General features: G+C 48.3%; 1 protein-coding gene across 4 annotated transcripts in view; it reads left to right on the top strand.

The window, feature by feature from the left end:
* CTNNA2 (catenin alpha 2) overlaps positions 1–17,746 on the top strand; it is a 933,346-nt gene that overhangs the window by 236,467 nt on the left and 679,133 nt on the right. For all 4 annotated transcript variants that reach the window (XM_072951563.1, XM_072951564.1, XM_072951561.1 and 1 more), the window contains exon 4: positions 16,172–16,338. In XM_072951563.1, the coding sequence (XP_072807664.1) occupies positions 16,172–16,338 (167 nt within the window). The remainder of the gene's footprint in view (positions 1–16,171; positions 16,339–17,746) is intronic.

The raw sequence follows: 17,746 nt of genomic DNA, 5'->3' as shown, positions 1-17,746 counted from the left end.
TTAGTCTTAGGTAGAGAGAATGAAGGTTGTTTACGCCGGAGGATTAAATACATAAAGACTTTCTAAGAAGCTAAGATAGTGGTGAATCCAGGCAGCTGCGTCTGCTCAGGAGAGAAGTCAGAAGCAGCACTTAAAAGAGGGAGAGGAAATGAGATGAGATCTTGCAGAGCATGTGGGCAGAAATGAAAACAGGCAGAGCCCAGTCTTTATCTTTTCAAGCAGTCCCCTGCGCTCCAGCTTCTGAACATCTGAGAGCCCGGGGAACAGCCCCCGCAGCAGCCCCCGCCCCACATCAGCCCCGGAGTCCAGCTTTGACACCGATAAATGTGGTCTTCACTGCTTACTGGTGCCAGGTACGGTCTCTCTGAATTACCCAGAGGCCAAACACCATCCTCCTTTCTTCTTTCCTTTCCAGTTTATTTTGTAGTTATCGTGCCTCAAAGCATGGGTCACTCTGGTTGGAAATAATCTTCAGTAGCTTCATGAGCCAATAAATGAGGGCGCCCATGGGCTGCTTTGGGGTCGTAGGGTGATTTTCCAGAGCACCACGATGCATCTTAGAGTGAAACGTCACTTCGAGAACAGTGCAAACCATGGTGCATGTTTCCAGGTCCGAGGTGTGCTCTCCTGTGTTATTTCATGATTGTAAGGGAGCTGATCGCGATGAGAAGAGGGGCGGAGTTGCTTTTCAGGCAGAAAAAAAGCCTGAGCAGTAAAAGTCTTGAAGAGAAAAGCACTTGGCCAGCTCCAGTAAGTGAAATAGGGCTGCTGTAGCTGCAGTTGGAGAGACAGCAAGACAGAAACAAAGTGCGGTGGAAGCAGGCAACCGGCACTGAGTCACGCGTCCAGCAAGACAAGGGTTCAGGCTGAGTCCAGTGGAAGGCACTGCAGGACTTTCGCGTGAGGATGCTTTCAAGTTCCTGGAGGTTATTCTGCCTGCTGTGTTGACAGATGGGTTGGGGGAGACATGGGGAAGCACCCGTTGGGATTTTTTAATGCTCTGAGGGAGAGGTGAGGTGGTTCAGGATGATGGCACAGGTGATTAGGGGAAGTCCGGTGTCCATGGAATATGGACGTGGAGAGGAGAGAGAAAAATAAAAGGTGTTTCCCAGCTACCTGGCTTGAGCAACTGAAGGAGATGGTTGCGCCGTTACTAAAAGGAGGAAGACAAGGTGTGGGTTAAACCGAGCAGTAGGGGAGAGGGTGGAATGGAGAATTCAGTTTGGGATTAAGATGACTCTATGACACAAAAACGGGGTTATAAAAACGTCACTGGAAGTAAGAATTTGAAATTACAGACAAGGTAAATGTTGGAGAGAAAAAGTTAGGAGGTATCAGATGAAGATATTAGGGTCACAGGGATGGCCAGGTTGATCTCGGAAAACAATGTGGGCAGAGAGAGATGAAGAAACTTGGACCATACGCTGAGTGTCTCCAACATGTAGAGGGAGACACAGATGCCCATTTCGCATTACTCCGGATGAATGAGTGATCGCTTTATCACAACGCAATGCTGAAAATACCAGCATATCATTAAATACTACAGTGATGCTGTGTATTACATGGTGTTGTAACATTAGGCTGAGGTGGAAGAGCCATAGATGCCGTTCCCCACCTCTGTCGTTTTGTTTGGGTCTCTGGATGGAACTCACTTTCCCTAAATATTAAAAAAAAATTTATTATGAAATATATCCTAGACACATATAAAAAAGTGACATAGGTGGGTAGCAATGGAAATGATTAGGTGTTGGAAATGCCGGCCCATGTGCTCCTCTGAATGTTAGTATCGCCCAGTACAAGGTAAAAAGAAAAAAACACAAAAAACTGATAATTAGTTGAGTCACTCAGGTTTCCTCGGTGACCACTTACACAGCACATTTCTTCTTTTCATAAATACTATTTTGAGAAATGAAGAATGGAAAACTAAGGGACATGCATGCCCGCAGGAACATTTAATAATGGCCAGGTAAAATTATCCAGATGCAAAAAGAGAAGTGATGTGTTGGATCAGAGACACGTGTCTGGACTTTGTCAGAGACAATGTCATGAGAGGCATTTGTCCTTCCTTGTGGCCCAGACTCCCCTGCAGGCGCACAGTCCTGGTACGTGGTGTAGGGGGCAGTCACAGGGATCTAAGACGTGGCGGTTTGGCCTCAGTCAGACCTAGTGCTCAGGCCCCCTGGAGCATGTGGGGCCACCATCGTCTTTCCACCCGGGTGTCTTCTGGGACCCAGCAAGAAGCAGCGCTCAGACCGCCCCTCGCTGCCACAAGCCGTAACGCCGAGGAGCAGGACACTGTGCGTGTGCGTGCGTGCTCCCGTGAGAGGTTCGTGAGACAGATGTCCGCTGTGCCCATGGTCTGCCCGGGAGGGCTCTGTGCCCACGCTCCTTTCTGACTTCACAAGTACGATCACCTTTAAACACGGTCACAAGGACACGGAATAGAGGCTTACTGGGCATCGAGTGGCACAGTTCCACGAGAGGAGCTGGATCCCCTCCAGACTCAGGAAGACAATGAGGAGTCAGTAAATTGGCTTCAGGCACCGTTCACTTAATTAAAGACTTCCAGGCTCGTGGCGTAAAGCCACGTGCCGTTTTTCAAGGCAATTATGTATTTTTTGAGTGTAGGAAAATGAAGCTCAGACTGTTCGGGTAGCTTTAAAATAGTCAACAATTAGATTTTAATTGTTTAAAAAGGCAAATAATCGATCAGGACGTCTGGTTGAACACAGCCGTCCAGCAAAGTTGGACAGAGCCTACGTGGCCGGCAGGTGGAAAAACCCACAAGGAGGCTTCGCAGGCGCAGGAGTGTGGGGAGCCGTCTCTCTGAGGCCAAAATACAAACTGACAGACGTTTCACACGAAGGGCGGTGAACTTGCATCTGAATAATGACCACGTCGTGTGCCGGGTGGAACGGTGTGTCGTGTACCCGAAGAGCCGGCTGCAGTCAGAAGCGGTCTTCACAGCCAGCGGTCCACGTACGCCCTTCGTCTAAAGAAGCAACTCTGTTGATAGCCCGGAAAGGAATGTTGTTCTATACTTTGGGGCATAACTGTGTGATTTTTTGAGCCTTACCTTTTAACAAGAGATACAGTACTTCATAGAAGCCGAGGAATAAGGGGGGAGGAAAGGCTCTCCATCCTGTCCTTTTTAGTGGCTGCACCAATTCACAGGCCCCCCAGCAGTGCACGAGGGTTCCCTTTTGCCCACACCCTCCTCAGCGCTTCTTATCTGTCGCGTTGTCTTTTTGGTAACAGCCATTCTGACGGACGCCAGGTGATGCCTCACTGTGGTTTTGACTTGCGTTTCCCCAGTGTTAGCGACACTGAGCGTCTTTTCGTGCGCCTGTTGTCCACCTGTATGTCTTTTTTTGGGAAAATACCTTCAAAGGCAAAGAAACAGACCAAGTCATAGAAAAAGAGATCAGACTTGTGGTTGCCAGGGTGGGGGACGGGAGTGGGAATTGGGCGAAAGCAGCCAGAAACTTCCAGTTATAAATTAGACATGAGGGGTGCACGTGAGGAATGTAGTTAAACCTGCTGCAGATTGAATACATGGCAGTTGTCCAGAGAGTAAGTCCTAGGAGTCCTCATCGCTGACTCACCGGTGTGCTTAAGCGACGTGTTCAGGATGCCCGCCCGCTGAGCTCTCTGAGAGGCCAGTTTCTGCTTGAAGAAACTCGAGATCTGACCGCTTCAAAAGTGAGACGTTATTATTGTTAGTTTAAGTAATTGAACCTTACGTTAGGCGATGGTCAGAGGTGGCTCTGTAGGAGGACGGTGGGAAGCCGCGTACTCCTCACATACAGAATGCCTCATGTTCACCTCCTAATTCGTGTCTATTTTTAAAAAGGGCAGTCTGTATCCTTGTGGGTGGATGTCTTAAGATACCAATTATTCAAAAATAAGTAAGACATGTTGGCCTAAAAGCAGGGTAAGGTGTAAGTGGCCTTGTTCCACCATTTAATGGCCCCGGGTCGTGATGGGAGTCTGTTTCAGTGCCCCCTGATGATCGTTGACTTTGTGAGTGAAGGATTCCAAAGCACAAGTCCTTCGTTCAGGAGACGAGCCCAGGAAGCATCAGTGGGGAACGGGACGCAGAGACGGATGAGGGCAGGGAGCCAGCCCCAGCTCCTGTTGTCTGGGAGCCTCTGGGACGCCGTGTGAAGCCCGTCTTGGAGGCGCCCTGCCGGGAGGCCTAAGGCAAGCGGGGTGTTTGTCCAGGGTGTTACCGGTTTCTCTCTGTCGCTGGTTATAGGCTGGTAGAGGTTGGCTTTATTCCACCTGAAATCCAGAGAAGTCCCAGGACAAGAGGCCTGGGGCTGACCCGGGAGCGGCACACAGGGCTGGAAGCGCTCAGGACAGACACGGCCGGGCTCGGCAGCGTCTGGTGGGCCGTAGAGGGTGAGCGCGTCGGGGGGGGGGCAGGCCAGTCCCCTAAAAGGGGAAGTGGGGTAGACTCTCCAAAAAACCCGAATCAAAACCGAAAACGGAATCTTGGGACTCCCTAGGGGAAACTGTCTGCTTCCCAGTGCCGTCGGGCGTGATCCTGGCTCTCCTGATCCAGGAGCATTTATTTAACGTTCACCTGCACTTGTCACTGTCGTCCACCCCAGGACGGTAATGACAGCAATATGGCTCCTGGCCTGAGGTGTCTGACAAGCTGGTCTGGAAGCGGGAAGCAGAAAGCTCGAGCTCCGGGCTTCCGTTCAGAATGACAGACGCAGGCAGTGCAAGGCGGGACCCTGGTGTTCGTGGAGGCTGCAGACTAATGCAGCCTGCCCAGGTTTGATCCGATGCCGTTCCTGTGACCGGGACTGGCGCTTCCCAGAAACTTAGCAAGGGTGTTTTAACAGTGTGAGTTTCCAGAGTTATTTTAGTATTCTGCCCTGCCAGAATAGCATGCTTGGTATATATAAAATGTATTTATATTTTATTTTATATATATAAATGTATATGGATGTAATTTTCTATGTAAACTTTATATAAATATATAAACTTGTTTATATATTTACATATAATACTTGTGTACTTTTTGAAATACTAGAATTATTAATTCATGGTCATTGAAAAAGGTGCTCATGGTGACCGGCTTGTCTTGAATACTTTTAAGTCACACGTGTGACCTGCCGCCCCTCCTCCACTCCTCCTTTTGCTCTGTTAAATGTGCAGTGTTGAAAATCATAAATCACTCTGTCCTTTTAATCCATATGAACCTAACAGGCCAAATGGCTGCACTTTGCTTAATTATTTTATAAAAAAATAAAATTCTGTTTTCTTACAAACAAACAAGTTTCTCACCCTAAATTTAGAAGAGCTGTGAACTTTGGTTTCAGTCCTTAGACTAAAAAATATTTAAATAAATTTGGGAATAAGTGAAATAAGAAAAACATCTATTTTTTTCTCCTTGAAGTGCATCACAGTTACATTTTAAATTGTTTTTCGTCTAATTCCCTTGAGCCGCCTCCAGTGTGATAATGCTCACCACGTTCCCCTTGTAAGCCTTTGTGTCATTCAGCCGCTTAACTGGAACAGCCCGATTGCTTTTCAAATTCAAATCTCTCTTTTTCTCAATCTCTCTCTCCCTTTTTTTTTTCCAGTGTTTTGGATAAATAAGGTATTTTCTGCCTGTGTTGCTTCGCATAGCTTGAGAGGCACTGAATGCTTCCCATATTGTTCTCTTAATACAGTTTGACTCCAGAGTCGTCTGGGGAAGTGCGGTAACTCGCTGGGCAGTCGCGGGCTTCCCTCCGAGAGTCTGTGGCGAGATGGCTGGTGATGCAGCTGTTTGTGGTGCTTCGTTCCCCCGATTCCTCCTGTCCCTTCACTGGATGGAGTCTCTTTGGTCCTCCTTATTCATCCCCTGAGAATATACATTTTTAAAATCGTCACCAGAGAGATTTCAACCTTCTAACCTCCAATTAAAAAACAAAACAGAAGTTGGCATTCTGACGTTTCTTTTCATTCCCTCCTTCCTTCTTGTCGCCTCTGATTCGTTTCAGATATTCCAGTAAATTTCAGGCAGATGGTTAACAGTCTCTGCATTTTGTTTGCTTTCGGTTTCTTGTTGACATTTGACATTTCTGGGTTTGTTTTTTTTTTCCCCAATAATCTTCTCAGGCTATGAAAGTACATTGTAGTTCACTCAATCCTGAAAGCCATTGGCTTTTCCTCAAGATTTGGCCCTCAAATAAAGTGCTTAGAGTCATTTTCCTGTTAAGCTTTTCAGTTTGGGTTTGTACCCCCTCACCCTGTGACACCCTCCACGTCAAGCCATTTATAAGACACGCAGGTTCTGAAATGGCCTGCGCTGCCCCTGGCCAAGCTCGAGGTGCGGCAGCTGGTGAGAGGAGGCACTCCGCACTGCCCGGGGGACGTGCTCCCGCCCTGCCCGGAGGTGAAGTGCTCCCGCGCTGCCCCGGGGGAAGTGCTCCTGCCCTGCCCGGGGGATGTGCTCCCGCCCGGCCTGGGGGAAGTGCTCCCGCTGTTACCTGAGACAAGGCGTGATTAGGCCCCTGTGGGGAACGTGCTGCCTCAGTCGAGGCCGCCTTGATTTCTGTAAAGCAGTGACTAATCCAGTGCTCTCAACTGCCTGGCAGATTTGTCACATTCACCAAGCTTGCATCTGCTTTTTCCTTAACGACCGCCAGAGGAACTGATTTCTGTGGCAGCTAAATTACAGACACACTTTCTGTCTTCGATATTATTCCATTTACATCAACACGGCCCATCTTGTGTCTCCCTCTACCTGCCACGAACCTGGCAGCTTCTGGCCATTATGTTTATACAGATAATTCAGGCATTGGCTGCATCATGCGTTGTTTTGCTGGAAGAGACCTTGAGAGGCACTGGGCCTTGGCCCTTTGTCTTCACAGGCATCTAAACAAAAGCAGGCCTGTCCGCGATGTTGTTTCAGCCTCCAGTCACAGCACGTGCATCCCTGAGTTAGTGCACGTTAAGGGGGGAGCGCTTGTCAAGGACACCGTGTGTGCCCGCACCGGGCCTCACTCACGGTGGTGGTTCAGCAGCTCTGGTACCAGGTGTGACCGTGTTGGCAGTGTGTCCGCCGTTTCTCCGTCAGCCATCACATTTTCACTCTCCTTGGAATTTTAAATCTTTTTTTGTCCTTTTATTGCTGCTGATGGCAGCCATCCCCTTTTCCTGGTTTTGCTCTTGGGAAATAAAGCCGCCTTAAACCTTAGCCAGCATTAAACCCTGAGCATGGCGGGCGACTAGGTTCTTGTCCCGCCCCAGAAAGAATTCAGAGACGAGACGCACAGGTGAAGAAAGTAAAGTGAGGATTTATCAAGGGATGGACAGTATGATCTCAAGGGGAGAGCGGGCAGGCTCAGGGGAGCAGCTGCCTGGAGTTTCTCTGGCAAGTTGGTCACAGAGGGTGTAAAACTGAACGGGCAGAATATTCACTGGGGAGGGAAGGGTTTGGGGTCACATTCCCTGATTTTCAACCCAACTCCGCCTTCCCAAAGGGAGGAGGGAATTTTGTCCATATTTAGTCTGGATGGGAAGTGTCATGGCGTCTGTGCATGATGGGTACTTCTGACCTGCAAGGCTAATTTTACTAAAATGAGGGCGTGATGAGCAAAAGGTTACATTTGGACTCTTGAGATTCCTGCGTTTTCCCACCTCTTTTTGTTGGCCTCCAGGCCACTTGTCACCCCAAAAGGTGTGGCCCCTTGTCAGCCCAGAGGTTCCTGCTTTTCTTTCTCTGCCCAGGGACCCCTGGTGCTTATATGATGTGTGGTTTCCTGCATTTGGCCTGGGCCCCTCCTTTCTGCCCAGGTCCTGCCGTTTGGCCTGTGTCCCCCTTTCTCTGCTCACGTCTAGCTCTCTGCCTGCTCTAACGTATTGAGAATATTATTTGTAACTAGCATATTTTAAAAAATAATTCTGCGTCATCTTTGCTGACACGTGAGGGACCCTGCCTTACTTTGACTGTGGTCGTGGGTCACGTTTCCAGTGGAACGGGAGGAAGGTTAACATTCACTGACCTCCCGTAGTCGTCATCCTTCCGTTTTTCGCTCTCTACACTTGCCTTCAACTTCAGGAAACCGATGTGCTAAGATGGGGTCTCCTTTGCTTAGGGCTTGACGTCGTGGGATTAGAGGGGCCCTGAAATCTCTCTGCTGGCCGACTCGCCCACTGCGGGGCTGAGGAGCTAACTGATGGTGAAGAGCGCGTTCGTCTTGGACGTTCTCGTCTGCACTCCTTGTTCTTTAGAACCCTAACAGGGAAGTGGCGGAGAAGAGGGTCAGCAGTGGCGGCTGGTCTCTGCCGCCCTGCAGAGCCATGGCGGGAAGCTATACGCTGCAGGGACAAAGAAAGGAAGCCTCATCTTTCTCTCTCGGTGTGGGTGCAGGTGCACGCACACACACGCCCTTCCTGGCCACCCTCACGTATTGTTAGAGCTTCCGAAGCGTCCCCCACACACTCACGGTCCCCGGCTCCCTGAAGCGCAGCTCCTTCTTCCTTGAACTGAATGCCTGATCAGTGGGGTCTCTCTGTAGGTGTTCTGTAGATGACCCTTGTTAGCGAGTCTTTCCAAAAGATAGGGTGCTCATAAGTAGACGGCGAGAATCATGACTTCGTCCTGAATATCCAGAACCTGGCGAGTATCTGCCACATAGCAGGTGCTTAATAAATGCTTACTGCATGAATAAACGGATGGGTGAAATGAGATGTAACTCTTTATCCACTTGACGCACATTTATAGATACAGTCATACCATCAGCCCTACAGACTTAAGGCAGTGCCGACAGCACTGTTGCTCTCCTGCCTCCGACTCCCCACATTCTCCTCACCCTTAAGACTGCGTGCCACCCTGTGCGACATCTTCCCCTCTCAAGGTTGATGTTCGTTTTAACCTTATTTCACTTATTTTTAAAATGTACTTTTGAGTTGGAAGGAAGGAGGGCTGTCTGAGATCCATCAAGACCCTAGCGACAAGCTGTCGATCACACAAGTGAAGAAAGCTTTGAGGAGCACGTTTTGCCAGTCTGTCTGTCTGAATGTAGGGTTTGGAGTTATCTTAAATCAGTTCTGTTCGTTACCTATTGCTGCATCCTCCCACCGAACAAATCTATTTTTGTCGGCTGTGTTTTGTGCCAGTTGATACACTGGTGTTGATTTAGACGTGGTCCTTCTGTGAGCTCTCTTAATATTGGAGCCAGAACGATGGTGACACAGATGCCTCCTGTCAGTTCAGCAGGGAAGACACATGGCTATAATCACATTGAAGAAACTGCCATTTCTCTGTGATGACTGCAAAATCAATGGCAGTTCAGAGAATAAAGCAAAGACTGCCACTTCCACCCTAGAATCTGATCATTCTGGTTTTTTTTCTACCCTCAAACTGGTGAAGAAAATCAGTTTTCTCCATGGTGTATTTTAAAATAGAGCTGAATTAAGCTGTAGTTTTATTGCAGTGTTTACCACGTTCGCGATACCAATTACTTGGAACATCTTCTTGTTCTGTTTCTAATTTTGAAATGTTATCGGTAGTTTTCTATCCTTAATCCACTTTTCTCATTATGAGAATTGCTCCTGCGCTTTGTTTAACCAAAAAGACTCCTTCAGAAGAAGCTAGGTTGACTTGTTACTTTACAGTGTAGCAATTTCAAGCGCAGTTCATTTGTCTGCAGCCTGTAAGATGCAAATTATATGTGCCTTTTTTTAAATACTTCCTGTTTGCTTTTTTTTTTATATTTATATCTAAGCTGGTTGAAATCAGAGGTGCAAGTATTGTCTAGCTGTACTAATGACACTGTACTAATGGCAGAGATGCCGTGGGAACTTACAAGTATGTTTGCACCTGAGCATAGTATCAGGACATCCAAACTGGTATAAAAAGGCTTAAATTACATGGACTGACTGGGGGACAGTCTGTTGTGAATTTGTGAAACCACACAAAAATAGAAGGTTTCTGAAGAAATGTGCTACAAGGGTAAATTGCACATTGAAACTCAGTCAAGAGACCTCCTTCTGGCCTAGACTCTGGGGTGCATCGGCTGTGTGACCTTGAGCAAGCCACGTACAGTCCTTGATACTTTTTCTTTTCTCCCCTGAAACTAGGAGGTTGGGCTCCACCAGTGAGCTCACACTCAGTCTCTTTCAAATGTACGTAGTAATTTAGGTCTTGAAACAGATCCGAGTGGCTTGGTATCAGTTGCTCTCTGTCTCACCAGTTTGCTTTCACAACATGCCAGAAACCAGATTTGTTCCTCCAGAGGTGATGGGCAGTGCTTTTTTTTTTTAATGTTTACTCTACTCCTTTGCGTTAACATTTGTAAAAGGCGAGCACGTCATCCCGACCTGGATGACTAGTGAAGCAGTTTGCAAAAGGAGGCGGAGCCGCTCGCCCATTTCTGTGGGTTGCCATGTTCGTAGCCTGGCGGCGGCGCTGGTTCTCAGGCAATGGCCGATGGATGCTTGCTTTGTTATTTCCTTTCTCCTTGAAGGATATTTGAAAAAAAAAACTCCTGAGGTTTATCCTGTCGAAGAGGGGATTTGATTTTTATGTGTGCTTCAGGAGAACGTATGGAAGACTAAAATAGTTGAAGAAAAATATTTTAACAATCAGAGCTATCTCAAATTGGCATGGCTTCCTACGGAGGCAGAGGGTTCCTGTCTCAGAGGGCACACCTGGATTTGCATCTGCTAAGATTTAGGCTGCATGATGTCCCCAAAGTATTTTTGAAAATTTCCAGAATAAAAGAAGATTTTTAAAAATGAGAGTTTTTGTCTTGATAGTGTTTCCATTTTTTTAATGAAGACACCTAGGCAGAAAAATAAAATTTTCTGATGGACTGTTAATTGTTAACTTAAATCTTACAACAGTTACTTAGAAACTGACAAAGAAAAACAGTTTTTAAAATACTGTACAAATTACTGAATGTTCCTGTATCAATAAAAGATCACTGAAAATTGGAATTTTAAGCCCAAAGCAGAAAACTTTGATAAACTTCACTTCAGTTCTAGGTAGGAGTTTGGCTCTGCACTCACCCAGTTCTAGGTTTGTATCTTATTTCTGCCCTTTTCCATCCTTCATGAATTTGGATGTTCATTCCTCAGCCTACCACCAGTTTCCTAGTCTGCCTTTTTTTACACAGTATCTTAATTAGCAAGAGGAAACCAAGGTGTCCTCTGTGTTTGCATGTTGAGACGGTGAGCCGTCTCATTCAGAGTTAGATGACAGCGTTTTTGACGATCATATTATCTCTGCTGTCCAGTCTAGGTTCCAGTTGTGACAGTTTTTCTTTGCTCAACACATTAAAAGGTTTTCGAAATCACATTTTAACTACCAGGTGCCATGTTCTCAGTCTGCTCACATTTCAGTGGGCTTTGATTTGTAGTCATGGTTGTACTAGAATAAAGATGCTGATCAATAGAAGCATTTATTGACTTACAAATATAAAGAGGTCAGTGGTCTGCTTTTGATAGAAAGACTTGCCTTGCAGATACAGGGGTTATTGAAATTTTGAATTTATAGAAAAGATAATTTACTGAGTGCTTATTTGCTTTACAAGCTAACTAGTTATTTCAGAAACACTTTCACTGCACAGTGCAATTTACATGTTCATCAATTTGTTTTCTCTTTATCTTTATGTACATATTAAGTGACACTGGATTCAGCATTGATCCTCTGCACTCCATTTTTCTTTTAGGCTTAGCCATCACTGTTTACTGTTCCCAAGTTTATGGTTTTCTGCTGCCTTTGAGCAAGGCAGTAATTGCCATTGTACGCAGTGTGGCTCTTGCTGCGTTTAACAGGTCCTTGCCAGGGTCCCGAGACCTTTGCATAAGAACCAGAACCAGCGCCAGTTTGAAAAGCCAAGCACCAGCACCATTTTGGGGGAGGGCTGAGTGCACATTCTGCCTTAGAGCAATATGCTTTTTATTAGGCAAATGTTTTCTTGCTTCTACATTATTATGTACACAAGCACTGAAGTCAACCACAAAATGGACTTCCAAACCTTTGACCAGGAGTTCTCCCACCATTATTGTCATGTTGGAGAGGATCTCGGTGACAGTGGTAGCGGTGGTGGTAATGGTGATGACGGGTGGAGCCCATTTACTCGTAAGGTCTTGTGCTGGGCACCTTGAGTGGATTACCTTTCATTCACTTTAGCCCTAGTGACAGTCTGCCAGGTAGCCATCGCTGTGTTCACCCCTCTTTTACACTTGCGGGGACTGAAACACGGAAGTTAAATAATCACCGGTCTCTCATATCTCATAACAGTTGGGGAGGAGTCGGGATGTGATCCGTGGTGTCTGTGACTTTGAAGGTGTAACTGCTCTGTTAACCCATGGGTTGATGTGTGTAACGCTTTTAGAAGCACACTTACGTAAGAAACCTTCATACAGAAGCACTGTGTATACCTGTTAACTATCACTGGTTCCCCTAAGGCACTTATTTGGAGCTGTTTCTTTCCAGCAGGTGGTGGTGGCTTGAGAGGATCAAAGGCTTGATCACAGAAGCCCGGCTCTGAGCTTAAGTCTGTGGCCAAGTTAACGAGCTTGAACACAAGTGTATGTACAAGAGCCAGGTGGCTCTGTTGTCCTCTCTTCCCTGCCCCCTCCCCTCTCCGGCACATGCACGCTGGTTCTTAGCTGAACATTTCAGTCTTATAGAAAAAGCAGCTCCCTGGGGAAGTAGCTGGTTCTGTTCTGATAAACCCGCTTATCATTTTGTAATATAGGTTTCCGTTTTATTTTGGTAATCCTAAAACTACAGGGATATCAAGACGCATTACAGTTAGAGCTGACTTCAGATTGCCTTTTTCCCTGGGAATCTTTAATACCATGAAATCATTGGTTATCTGCTTCAACTGAGCTTTTAGTTTGAATTTAAATTGGATTACATTGTCTCCTGTTTATTTTAGGATAATCTCAGAACGTGGCATGAGATTTCCACTGGCAGAGGCACACCTGCTAAAGTGGACCTGCCTCTGTCCCTGCCTCATCCTCCTCCTCATCCTCCTCCTCCTGGGCGTCTCCTGAGCCCCCTCCAGGAGTGCCCGCTGTGGCCCCCATGCTGAATAGCTCCACCTGCGAGCCCTGTGCTGTCGTATGTCCTCCACGGGCCTTGAAGCAGTACTGCTGACCGGGTAGTCAGCATCTGGGTGACGTGCCATCATGCGCCCCCCCCCCCCCGTATGAAAACCTGATGCTGAAAATCAGTTTGATGAAGTGTGGTTTCCCCACGAGGTGGAGGGGGCGCGACTGGGCTTCCTCTTAGGGCCCCTTTCCCCCTCTGAGAACAGCCCTACCCGGGGAGCCCGCTCTTCCTCACGAGACATGGCGCACCCCAACTCGGCCTGAAGAATTTGGGGTCAACCACGTGCCTCCCTAGGTTTACCTACAGAAGAACTCCCCCCCCCCCGCCTTGAGTCAGTGGATCCGTGCCAATAGCAGCTGATTTACCTGTTAACACTGTACGTTACCAGGTTTTAAGCTCACTCCGCTCGCCACAGGACAGGCCAGTAAATCAGGAGATGGGGTGTTGGGGCAAGGAATAGCGACTTTATCTGGAAAGCTGGCAGACAGAGAAGATGGGGGGACTAATGTCCTGGAGAACCATCTCCCCCCCAGTTAGAGTTCTTGCTCTTTTTATACTGAAAAGGGAAGAAGATGTGCTTGTTACAAACTTCTCGGTGTTGGAATCCTTTGTTCTCGCCGCCGTCCACGTGGGTCAGGTCACTGTGTCCCTGTAAACCTCCAGTGAAACATGTTATTTTCTATTCTGCAACTTTTTATCTCTATATGGATGCAGAAGTGTTATGCCCTAAAAAGGTCAGAGCCTTGAGAACAGGCTCTCCTGTGTATGTCAGGCTCTAGGCAACATTTCGTTTACAGAAGGTGCAGAACCAGCGAGACGAAGCCCAGGAAACAGGGCGCAGGGTTAGGGCCAAAGGAACAGATCTAACACACAGTCAGACTGGTTCTCCTCTGTTACCCGTGTACGAGTGCATCCATTCTTTATCTGTGTGGCCCTCTCAGTGTTTCGTCAGACTCATCTTGGTGTGAAAGGTCCTCTCTCGCCGCGCTCCACAGGGTGAGGACGAGGTGGCTTCCCCGCACCGCACAGGCGTCTGCTGCTGGGTCTTCTCTGGGAGCTGGGGGGTGGCAGAGGGGAGGCTGGGTAAGCCTGTGGCACGGGTGGGACCCTTGGGTTGAACATGTGTCTCCTAACTGCCAGCCTCTGCCTTAAAGTTTATTTACTCCTCCAGGGATGCGCATCTTGAGAATTCACCGCGGTGCCAGTCCAAAGATGAATTTTAAAATTTCTCCCAGGCTGTCTGTTGCCGTGTATGGAGCTGTTCACTCCTGGGCGTGAAGGCAAAGCTGGCCGGCATGTAACGTGCTTACCATAGATGGTGGCCGCTCTGAAAATCCAACAGCACGATGTGTTTCCATACACAGCCGCCCTTCCTAAGTGTAGAAAGGATCACTGTTAGGGTTTAAGTAACTCTTCACACGGAGGGAATTGCATTATATTGTGATCTGCCTGGAAAATGGTGAGAAGTTTTTTTTTTTCTTTTAATTTTCCCTTGGATCTTAGGATAATTTACAGGAGGCACAGATTTGTAGTGATGTAACTGACTTTATTTAAGTGGACTTGGTTTTGATGAATAGATGAGAAGTTGTCACTTGATACATGAAGTCTTGAATGAATTGTGTCTCCCTGAATTAAGTAGCCGGTCCGATTAACTCTGCACGTCAGGTGTATGGGAGCTGTGTGTGCTCCGCAGTGTGAAGCTTCCTTACGCTTTTCCCTGGTCCTCTGCCCCCCACCCCCCGTGGCTGTCCACCCCGTTGATAAGAGGCCAGCCTCTGTGGTTAACGAGCTCTCTCTGTTTCCCACTCCGGGATCCCTTTGGGCAAATGTGCACCTGTCTTTTGTGTTGTGTCCATACCCTCCATCCTGAGTTCCATACCTGATCAACCCCAGATCCGCGCATCTCAATAATGCCCCCTTCCCCTCTGTACCCTGGTCCACGTCCTCACGACTGCCATCTCTGATAGTAACCACGTTTGCCTGTTTTCTTGCTCTAGTCTTGTCCTTTCCGGTTTGTTTTATGTAATGCGGCCAAAATAAAAACCTGTTAGTCATCTCCCTCCCTGCTGAGGACACGGTCCGAATCTCCTCCACAGGGTCCCGGCCCCAGCGCCTCTTCCCCACGCCCCTCCCTGGCTGTGACCTCCCAGTGGCGCCAGCTCCCTGCCCGCCTCGGCGCCCGGCGCCCAGCTCTAGAGCCGCGTGGTGTTCCCGCCGCCCTGGGCGCCTTTCCCACCTCTGTCTTCCTGGTGGATGCCGTTTGGTTTTTCAAAGCCCATCAGTGTTGACAGCTTCCCGCCAGCCTCACACTAAATGAGTAAATCACTTCCTTCTCTCCTTCGCCTGCAATTCTTAATCCTGTGTCCATTTTGGCGCATAATCACCGCATGATGAGTGCGTGTTTACTATGTGTTTCCTCTTTAGGTTGTGAACTCTCTGAGGCCTCTGAGGTCAGGGCGTTCTAGTCACCTTCTGTGACTCTTTGCAAAATTGAAATCTTTGCGATTCCAGAGCCTCGGTAGAGACTCTGACACCAGTATGTGCTTAATAAGCGTTGGTTGAATCGGTTCGGCTGTCTTGTAAATACCCTCTATTATTACACTGGAGAACAGCTCCCTAGCAGTGTTACCAGACCTGGAGTAGCTCCAGTCTGTTGCTGCCTGATTAGCTCAATTAAGAGTGCAGTGTTATGCGGCCAAGGGCTTGCGTTGCATCCCCTGTGGAGCAGTTACCTTCTTTCTTGAACTATCAGAAACCAGCTAGCCTAGTGAGCATCACTGGTTCCCAGCGACACGCAGAGTGAGGATGATTAAGGTCGGGCAAATTCAGCTCAACTCTTGGACAGGCTGAACTCAGCGTGCCCCTTATCGATGCTAAGAGCATCACTTCATGCCTCGTGTTGACCCCTGCACCTGTCTGTGTGCACTGATGCACCTGACCGGAAGGGTTCTGCTGCCCTGAGGGAGCCGGAAGCACCCCCCACCCCGTCATGGAGGTTTCGCAGTGAGAGCAGCAGTCACCCGGCCACGGGTCTTTGCGGTCGCCAGCCTCCGAGCCTCCCGTCTACCCACGTGCGTCTCCCTGTCTGTCTTCCAGGTGAGACCATGCGCATCGCCTCGTCGGAGTTTGCGGACGACCCGTGCTCATCCGTGAAGCGTGGCACCATGGTGCGGGCGGCCAGGGCCCTGCTCTCGGCGGTCACGCGCCTGCTCATCCTGGCGGACATGGCGGACGTCATGAGGCTCTTGTCGCATCTGAAAATTGTACGTATGTAGAAACTTACCAAAACCTGCTTTGCCGGGGCGCCAACATTGGCCATGGGTGTGACATCACTGATTGCTACTGGAGACGTTTCGCTGCTCACCAGATCGCTTGGCTACTCACCCGAGGGGTGTCCCCCAGTTTTTCTAATACCAACATGGTATCTAATGATTTGCTTTAAAAAGTCAGAAGATTCCCTGAAATTGTTTTCTTCCTCTCAGAATGGAGTCTGGATTCCTCTCTACTCCCTGGAGTGCAGAACAGTGCTTCTGTCAGGCTGCAGAGGGCCCGCGTGGTGCACCTGCCCTGCCTTGTCCTGAGACTCGGGGCAGTGCTGGCCCGTGCGGTGACCCGGCTCGTCTGGGGAGCTGGCCGCGCTGACCGCCTCTGCCCACCTTGACGTAGATCCCGCGCAGAATTACATTTTATTAACCGTCCCAGCCTCGCCCTTTTGTAGAATTATGTGCTTTGAACCTTCCTTAGTCTGGCAGCAAAGAGCAGCCGTGCCCGCAGCACTGATGACAAGGCTCAGTCTTGTTGCACCAGGCCCGCTCTGGGTCTCTGGGCGCGTGTGGGACCCACTGGCCCCTAGGGCCCCTCTGTGTGTGCTCTGCTTGTCAGGGTGCCTTGATTCCTTTTTCTCCTTTTGATTCTTGAGGTTTCATTTATCTAAATTTAAAATATTGTATTAGATACAGTTTGAGAAACCATGGAGTTTGGTTCCTTCTAACGCCTTTGTTTCCTTTTTAAAACTTTAATTTAATTTTAGTTTAGTTTAGTTTTATTGAAATAAAATCAGTTTCTGGTGTGCAGCATAATGTTGCAGTCATGCGTATACATATATTCGTTTTCATATTCTTTTTGTTTTTGTTTTTGTTTTTACTGAGTTTACAATGTTGTGTCAATTTCTGGTGCACAGCACAATTTTTCAGTCATACATTAATATACATACATTCATTTTCATATTCTTTTTCACCATGAGCTACTAAAAGATCTTGAATATATTCCCCTGTGCTGTGCAGTATACACTTGTCTATCTGTTTTATTATATACCAGTCAGTACCCCTGCCCGTGCTACGATTCGTCTTGGTTTGGTGTCCCCTGGCCAGCACCCCCAGCCCACCGCCCAGAGCGTCTCAGACGGCAGCTCACCTGTTACTGTGGGGCTCATGACAGGTTTAGACGGGGGAACCCTAGGAAGCGTTCATCGCGCAGCCCTGCCCCTAATGCGCACCTGTCAGCCGCAGGTGGCTTCCTGCTCGCGTGTGTTGGGGAAAAAAGCTTGGGTACCTTTCTCTCACGGCCTGCTGAGTCTTCAGAGGCATCATTTTCAGGAAGCTCTTCCCGCAGATGGAAACCTTCCTCTACCAGGAGGAGAGCAGGGCTGAGCCTCAGGAAGCGAACTTCCCG

The sequence above is a fragment of the Vicugna pacos genome, chromosome 28 (genome assembly GCF_048564905.1).
Source record: "Vicugna pacos chromosome 28, VicPac4, whole genome shotgun sequence".
In the NCBI taxonomy this organism is placed as follows: domain Eukaryota; kingdom Metazoa; phylum Chordata; class Mammalia; order Artiodactyla; family Camelidae; genus Vicugna; species Vicugna pacos.
This window is presented reverse-complemented; position numbering and strand designations above follow the sequence as displayed.